At 43.1% G+C, this 8756-nt stretch overlaps 2 protein-coding genes across 10 annotated transcripts in view; both read left to right on the top strand.

Annotated features, from left to right (window-relative positions):
- tiam1a (TIAM Rac1 associated GEF 1a) overlaps window positions 1-2910 on the top strand; it is a 74723-nt gene extending 71813 nt beyond the window's left edge. For 5 of the 7 annotated variants that reach the window (XM_086179042.1, XM_086179043.1, XM_086179041.1 and 2 more), the window contains 3 exons: window positions 140-227; window positions 320-492; window positions 588-2910. In XM_086179042.1, coding sequence (XP_086035168.1) covers window positions 140-227; window positions 320-492; window positions 588-1207 — 881 coding nt within the window. In that variant the 3' untranslated portion in view covers window positions 1208-2910. Of the gene's footprint in view, window positions 1-139; window positions 228-319; window positions 504-587 lie in introns of all 7 variants that reach the window. The other 2 variants (XM_086179045.1, XM_086179047.1) reach the window with 2 other exon arrangements.
- Window positions 2911-4289: 1379 nt separating this feature from the next.
- grik1a (glutamate receptor, ionotropic, kainate 1a) overlaps window positions 4290-8756 on the top strand; it is a 32432-nt gene continuing 27965 nt past the window's right edge. For all 3 annotated transcript variants that reach the window (XM_086225740.1, XM_086225743.1, XM_086225742.1), the window contains exon 1: window positions 4290-4700. In XM_086225740.1, the coding sequence (XP_086081866.1) occupies window positions 4619-4700 (82 nt within the window). In that variant the 5' untranslated portion in view covers window positions 4290-4618. The remainder of the gene's footprint in view (window positions 4701-8756) is intronic.

Raw genomic sequence — 8756 nt, forward strand, 5'->3', positions numbered from 1 at the left:
GCCTATCGGAAAGACCTCAATTGTGATCGTTTTAGCCTCCTTAATGGCTTCTTGTTAAGCGGGAAGAGATCAATAATGAGTTTTACTGAAGGCTTTTACACATGAAGATCACATATCTTCTCTGCCTCCCTCCTCTCAGACTCTGAGGGCACTGCTGTGTGTGAGATAGTTCACACAAAGTCTGAATCAGAAGGAAGACCAGAGAGAACCTTCCAGTTGTGTTGCAGGTATGAATTTTTCCCTCCCAAAAAATACAACGACAGCTTCAGAGCATGTGAGGATAAATGGCATTATCATCCTGCTTATTTCCAATTTTCAGTTCTCCAGATAGTAAGAAGGACCTCCTGAAGGCGGTCCACTCCATCCTCAGGGAAAAGCAGCGCCGGCAGCTTCTCAAGACTGAGTCTCTGCCACCCAACCAGCAGTACATCCCTTTTGGGGGCAAACGCCTGTGTGCCCTCAAAGGGGCGCGGCCTCACATGAACAGAGCAGGTGACAGCGCTGTAATGAATATCTTCTTTCACAGGAACTTTAATATGCAGTCACATGACTTTAATATGCAGTCAGTAACTCGTTTCTCTGTTTAGCCTCAGCCCCATCTAGAACGTTGGCCCGCAGGAAGCTGGTGAGGAACCGCTTCACCATCGATACAGATCTGGTTTTCCACGGCAACAACAACAATAGCAATGACTCTGACTCCTTCCACCAGTTGGCCTACAAGTCCCAGCATGCCACTCTCCCACCCCCCAAGCCTCAAGGAGAGGATACGGACCGCTGGGTGGAGGAGCAGTTTGATCTGGGTCGCTATGAAGACCAGGGGGACGGCATGGGCATGGGGCAGGTGAAGGAGACGGACATTCTGAGCGACGACGACGAGTACTGCAAGTCTGTCAGAGCCGCGTCCGCAGAGCCCGCTGACCTTGAGGGGACGATGGGAGGCCTGGACCTGCACGGTGGAGAAATGAGGAGCCGCAACCTGAATGGACGTGTAGAAACAGGGAGTGAGATGATGGCGGAGGAGTTGCACGCCGATGATTCAGGCTCTGTAGACTCGTCGAGCTCCTGCGGTGTCTCTCTAACCTGCTGCACCACCCCCACGCTAAAGCTTGCCCCTTTGCAACAGTGTGCAGTGGAGGGGGCTGCAAACAAGGACCATGATGTTATATGGGTGCGGCGGGACGACCTCGCAAACAGCGACGTCTTCTGATGAGAATATGGTTACTTTGAACGTAAAAACTGAGGAGAGATTGAGGCTTTAAATAGAACTTTGAGAACATTTGTATAGAAGGTCTAAACCAACACCAGTCCTCCCTGTATCATCACACACCCTCCTCCTTCCCACCTGCATCTCCCCTGTTCAGACAATCCTAAGAACTGAAACTCAACTTTTTTTCTTTTCTTTTGGTGAGGTTTCTCGAGACCCACTATGATTAAATAAACTGTTTTGGAAATATTTCACATTGAGACATTAAACACACCTGCAGTACTGTACGTCAACAAGATGGCACTGCATGTACACGCAAGTAAACACGCAAATGGGTATATGTGCACCAAAGCACGCACACACACACACACACACACACACACACACAGACTTGATGCAACAACTAAACAATGCACACAATATATTCACTTGCCAGTTTATTAGGTACACTTTGACCATTGAGGATTGCCTTGATTTTTGCAGTGTTTTTGAGTGAATAAATTCAATATAAACAATTTATAATCCCCACGAAAGGTGGATTTCTTTACTTTTTATACGTGTACCTAATAAAACTGACACGTGAATCTACACTGAAGTGACGCCATCGCTGAACTGTGACCTTCTCGCCAAAAAAAGTCTATATTTTTCAACACGAGACTGTGGGTGTTTCTATTTTTCTGACTCGAACTGTTTGTATTTGAACACTCAAGGGCTGTGTGTTCCTGAATATACTTTCAGGGGATTTTTTTTGGGGCTTCATGACTGCTGTGTAAAAGATGAGATCCAACTAGCTTTATTGTGCTTTTTATTGTTAACTTAATATCAGCTGCACATCGGTGTATAGTACTATAGAGTGCCGTTAACCTCTTGTAAAAAAAAAAAAAGTTTTGAATCTCACTTTTATCTCCTATTATATCTTTTTAAAAGAGTTTGGACAACGGTCTACCTATTCTTTAATTATTGACTTTTTACTGTAATTAATGTTTACACCACTTTCAGCTGCCCAGTTGTACGAGCCACCATATTTTCTCTTTTTTTTGTTTGGCGACTGAACGGGCCCTATTAGAGCCGACATTTGTGGCCTTCACATGAATGTCAAATCTTTTTTTTTAAATTATGGTAATATACAGGCCCCACCCCAGGGACCGCTCCACTTGCTTCATGCTTGTGATTAAACAACCCCACAACGATCCTGTTTTACTTGAATTTTTTTTTTTTTCACACTTATAACTTCGAGGCAAAGACCAATTATTGAAGCATCTTGGTCCCTGCTCCTTCCTGCATTTCTTCTCTTGTCCACCAGGCTGTGCTGTTTCACTAAATATTGTCATAGCACCACTCACTGGCAGTCATGTGCACCTTCTTATGGATGTACTAAACATGCACTTATTACCCCACCCGACCCCACCCCCAAACTGTGAGGGAGGAAGTCTGTGAGCTACTCTGGTGTGGAGCGTGGGAGGAAAAATCCCCTTTGGCTATTATTACTGTTTTTTTTTTATTAGGATGCTCGTATCTGAGGTTTTTCGCTGGGTGACGCTCAGTAAGGACGTTCTGACTGTGAGGTACAATCACTTGTCCTGATGGAGAGAAATTCTGTGAGAGCCCCTTTGACTCTTCTTCCCTTTGTATTTTTAAAACTGTGTTCGTACAAGAAAACTGTGGAGTATTGACATTTTTATGTTAAAATAAAATTTCTACATTTAGTTGTGTGGAAGTGCAAATTAATTAATTTTCAATGTTTTTTTTCAAACATGATTTTTTTTCCAAACCCCAAATAGTATGTCTGCGATTTTGACTCGATGAAAATATCACCAACCTTCTCCACCTAAATTGATGCCTTAGGAAAAAAAATTAAAGCAATATTTCCTCTACTGCAGACCAAATATTTCATTTTATTGAGTTGAACTCAGTAAAGCTCAATACTGTACGAATAAATCACATCAGAATTGCACAAATATGTCTTTGAAATAGAATAGGCCTCACTGTAATAACGGAGATTGAGATCTCATATATATGAAGTACTCTACTGCCTTGGTCTGTTTGAAAACATTAACATCTGAAGCGGAATTATTGCATCAGTAGTAGACGTTTATATGCTTGCTCAGTATTCATGTCATGCGAGTTTAAGGAGGTTTGCCCAAGGACTCCTCCTGGAGAGGATGGCTGGTCCTTTCTGAGTTAATTAAGTTTGTCTATAGGCTGTTTGTCATAAGTCCAGGTTGAGCTGGCACTCTTCTTTCTTTCTTTCTTTTTTTTTTCCTGGATCAGTTGCCTTCCAGCTTTGAGAAAGTTCACAAAATATTGTGGCAAATAAAATGTCAGTTGTGACGTGATGCAGATTTTCCTCGAGGAAATCAGGACTGGCAAGCGCTTGGAAACTTGACTTTTTCCAAATGTCATGTACAATCAAATAGCAGTTAAGAGTTTGAGACAGAGCTAGAACTTTCTCAGTAGTAAACAGACATTCTTCAGTAACATAGAATCTATTATAAACAAGCACTAAGGTCTGTATGTATGTATATATATATATATATATATATATATATATATATGAAAATTCCTTATCACATATTGTGTCCCGTAGTTTATCAAGAGTCCTCGGATTGGAGGGACAGCATCCAGCGACCCAGTCAGATAAAGACCTGGCTTGCCTACAGTGAGAGATAATCTGGCCTCTGCCCTGTAACCTGAAGATTATTCTCCTCTCATCAGGACCGGTGGAGAGAACCACCGCTAATCCATCTCCTCCTTAATCCAAAGCAACTGCAGCCAAACTAGCCTGCGTTTTAACTAGAATTAGACCAGGAGGGGCTTCAGTGTAAAGGCTTTCATTATTATTATTGTTAATAAATCAAGAAATAAAGGCCTAATGTACATGTTTTGATATGTCAAACCCCATTAGCTTTATCTTTTGTAATAATCATATGATCACACCAAATCACATCCTGTATTTCTTTTGTGGTAGCTTTATTTTGAAGAGTCCAACCGGAAGTCAATTAGTCCCTAGTAGCTTGACAATGATGCTCGCGCTCTCACTCCCCTGCAGCTGCTGATCTTTGGAGGCGCGCTGTTAGCAGGCAAAAAAAAAAAAAAAAAAAAAAAGTGGACGTGTTTTCTTTGACTGTCTGCAGGTTTTTGCTGGATCAATTTTGATTTTGAAATATGTTACCAGGTTATTGAGGTGCTACCAGTCAGTTGGATCCATGTGACTGTCGTTTTTTTGTTTTTGTTTTTTTAAGGGGGGGTTATTTTTCGTGTCTTTAATGCAAAGGAGGGATGCAGAGGATCGGATTGGGAATCAAACTTGGGTTGTGCGCCGGAACGGCCCGCCGGGCTGTGGAGCGAGAGGATAGAGGCCGTTCCTTTGTGTCATGGTGGCAAAAACAGTCGCGGTGAGTTCGCCTGGGCACGATGGAGGGAAGAAAGAGACTTTTCACCTGTCTTCTGTTCGCGGCGCAGCTGTGTCTCGGCTCAACGCAGGTCCTCAGAATCGGTAAGCGCAACAGCTGTTTACGCACGGTGCTGCGCGTCAGAGGTGGCTGGAAGGATGGTTATCCAGGTCACAAATGAATTATTTAGCAAGTCTGGTAACTTTTTTTTTTTTTTGTGGAAGTTTTCTCTCTCCGGGATCCCCGTTGTGTCAGTACTTTTTTGTGCAATTTCCTTGTACTTGGTTTTACCCTAACAAATCAGATTAACTTGTTTTGCCAGGTTTACGATGAAATAACCTAATGATAGTGATCAATGAGGTTTTGTCAGACTGAGGGAAAAAAAACACCCTCATTAAGAGAATAAATTGATAAGCCTGATAAGTATATCTGCGCTTGTGCCCACGTGGCTCATCCCGTTTTAAAAAGAAGTTCAGTAAGAGAGTTTAATTGAGAACCAGGAAAGAATGTAGAAGCTCCAAAGCGAATGTTTTGTTTGAACAGAGAATGAATGATTCCTTCCAGCAGATGACACTTCCTCTGTAGATATTTGCAGCTGCTTTGTATTCAGCAGAATTATCATTATTATTTTGATTATTTTTAAATGCCATTGTTTAAAGCTCAATCGTACAATCTCACAATTAAGAAAGCAGGTAGCAGTAATAGATTACTGGCTCCCCTCTGAATTATCTTCCAGACTCCTGTTGGAGAATTTTCATTCAGAATTTGTCCCCCAGCAGCTGATCCTCCCTGACGCTGAAGCCTATCCATCACTGAGATGAGTGCAATTTAGGCGGTGAAGGCGATGTAATCATCCTGGCTCGTGCTGTCAGGGGTCTCGTAGTTTGGAGTTAAGAGGAGGGAGAGAACTTCAACTAGACTTGATTAGTTAGGAGGAGGAGGAGGAGGAGGAGGCTGCTGCTGCTGCTGCTGCTGCTGCTGCTGCTGCTGCTGCTTCTGGGTGAGTCGGCCTGTGTTCATCATCACAGCGCCTCTCTTTCAGGCTTTGAATTAGACCTGAGTCCAACAGTAATATGTGGATCTAATTGACTGAATAAATTGCGAATAGGTGTCACTGCTACAGCGACACACACACACACACACACACACACACACACACACACACACACACACAGAAGTCCTGCATCAGACACAGGAGCACCTGAGGGAGCATTTTGTTCTTTTAAGTTGTGACTTTCAGACTGTATTACAATGGCCTTTAATCTTTATTTGTTCCATTATTGCCACATGCACCACTCACCACTCTAAAACTTCCTCACCAAACAAATAAGATTAAAAATAATGGTGTGAGGAACTTTATGAGCCTCAACCATCTTTCTTTTTTTCGTGGTGTCTTAATTTTAACAGAACACGTGATGACATTTTTAGCTCCGAGGAGCTTTTAAACAGTCTGTGGGTTTGGTTTCTGACCGAGTTCACTCATTCATTAACACACAGTTATGTCACCCCTCAAAAAAAAAGAAGGAAAAAAAAGCAATGAACCCACCCCTCACTAAAAGTGAGGCAATCGATGCCTCCTGTAACAGTGAAGGTGTTTTTTTTTCTGTCAGCTAATGCAAAGGCAAACATCCATCACTCCTGATCAGCTGTTACTAGTTCTTGAATGTGTGAATGCAGTATTTAGCCAGTATTTAGCAGTACCCTCAGTAAATAGTGATACTAGGGTTTTATTACTTCGTGCATTATATATGCAATTTTTTCTCAGTGGATGAGAGTGATCCAGATGGATCTTTGTTGAAATCTCCACATGGTACCTTTAAACATGCCATTTAAAAACACTGATAGTGGCACCAACTGATAGTGGATTTTTGTAGCAGGCAATGGCATCAGCTGATACCTTTTAGGATGTGAAGGGTCTCAAACGTTTAGTTGGTGATGTGGCCGGTGTCAGAAGCTCACTAGAACATGTGAGAAGCCCGTCCGAACCACTGGTGACCTGGACAATTCTACAAACTCCTGAGGAGACACACGACTGTGTTTCAGCTCAGTGATTTTCAACTTCTAGCTCATCAAATAGTTGTTTTAGATTGGAAACAGTTTCTTTCATATTCTGCCGCTTCTAACAATTTGTCTTGCCGTAGATTTGATTGAGTACGTGAGAGTCGGTGTGCTTTCACTTACCAAAACGTCTTTTTCAATATTCTGTCTGTGCGGGGAGTATGTGGGACACGGGGTCGTGAACGGAACAGTGATCATTTTGAAGGTCACGACTCACTCATCGAGGTTATGAGGTTATAGTTATAGGTTATAGTTTAGCTGATCACCGGCGAGAGGCAACAGTTTGTTTAGTTCACCCCAGGAAAAAGACGGGTTGTCAGTCTTCTGCTGAGCGGCTTCAATGTCTTAGGTTCTCTCATCTGATTGGAGGATAGACGCCTCATTCATAAAGGCCACATCAACCCATCAAACACAGATATCCTTTGTGGTTAACACCTCATGTCTTGTAAACTTTTTTTTTTTTTTTTGCAAGCCATCATATTACGGCTGTATTCTCCCTGAAACATGCTGATGTGTGTTAGATCTCGTCTCCAAATGGACAGAATTTATTCATTTTCTTTGGTCATAAGTCCACAGACGCTCTCTGATTCGGAGTTTAGCTCTGGGTCAAATATTAATATTCAGGACCATTCAAGACCGATACATTCAGCTCTGATGGTTCAGCTCAACCCCCCCCCCCCCAAACAACGCTCGTCCCTGAAATTCACACACATCTGAAAGATTTGCATGTATAAACACACACACACACACACACACACATACACACACCACCAGTGTGTGAGAGAGATAAATTGAAGGACTACAAAGTTTGGCTGGAGGTGCTGCTCTGTTAAATGGAGTTAGTTAAGTCGGAGCGCTCTAACCTACATTTATAAAACGGGTACCTGCATAATTGTGTTCATTAGTTCCTTTCTCTATAACAGCTGGCCATTAGGAAAACAAATGTCACTATCTCGCCGCCAAATGGCCGGAGTTTGGGGAAAGTTGTCCTCACTTCTTCCAGAGGTACGTACGCGGCTTCAGCCTCGGTGGTACGATCATTTATCATGCTGACAGAAACACAGAAGCTCTGAGAAAGTAGGGTCGCATGAACAGCATTGCTATTCATTTATATCTATTGATCCTCCTGTGGTGCTCAGGATGGTGCGAGAAACTGAGTCCAGACATTTTTCTTGCTTTGTGATTTAACAGCTCGTGTCCAACCGGCGAGCAAATGAACGTGAAAGCCACAACGAGGCTTCTCGTGTTTAGCCGGGGAGATTTTGTACACATGCCGAACGTCCCCGTCACACCTGACGGATAGCAGCTCTCCGCCTGACGTCCTAAAGCCTTGTTCAGTTTGTCACTGACAAACACTGACAAAACTGTTTTGCGTGTGTTTTCTAGGTCACAACAACAGTTTGTCACATCATATGAGAACCTGAGACCCTCCATAGTTTCCCAGATTCAGATCCTCCAGCCTGTCGCTATCAGACGCTGCTTCCATGTCTGTCAGCAAGTGAGAGAATGATGTCGCTCCGGCTCGCTCATCCGTCACATGACGGGCGGCTTGATGTGCCCTCAATGTCATTTTGTTTTGGGTTTGGGGATAATTAAGACAAGGGTTTTTCTTTTTTTACTCCCTCCCTATCATTTCTCTCCTCTGACTGAAAGTGTGAAGATTCGGTCAGTCGTCTCGTAGGGATGTGTGGTAGTTTGAGCGACGGACAGTGATAACATACTGATGCCGCTGGCTGCATTTGACATGTTCATGAGTCTTCAAAGTATAGCTTGGATAGCATAGAGTGTTACAAGATGACATTTTGTTAGCCAACCTGGAAGCAAAGATTCTAGAAGCCCAAGAAGGGAAACTCAGATGCTTTATTGACAACATCAGCGCAGCACTGCTGCCATTTTGGACTGAATACAGAAGTAAATCCACTACCGCCTATCGTCAAGTGACCTTTCGGCCCCTGGCACTATCGCACACGAGTCTTAATTAAAGCGGTAAGCAATGGTGAACAGGCCCCTACACCCCCTCACACCCTCAACAATCCTCAGTAAGAACTCACTCAAAATGAGAAATGCTGACTCTTTCACCAAAGTGCAAAATGGTGACATCT

This window comes from Aulostomus chinensis, chromosome 15 (genome assembly GCF_037954235.1).
Source record: "Aulostomus chinensis isolate RoL2024-O1b breed Wild chromosome 15, RoL_Achi_v1.0, whole genome shotgun sequence".
NCBI classification, from domain to species: Eukaryota; Metazoa; Chordata; class Actinopteri; order Syngnathiformes; family Aulostomidae; genus Aulostomus; species Aulostomus chinensis.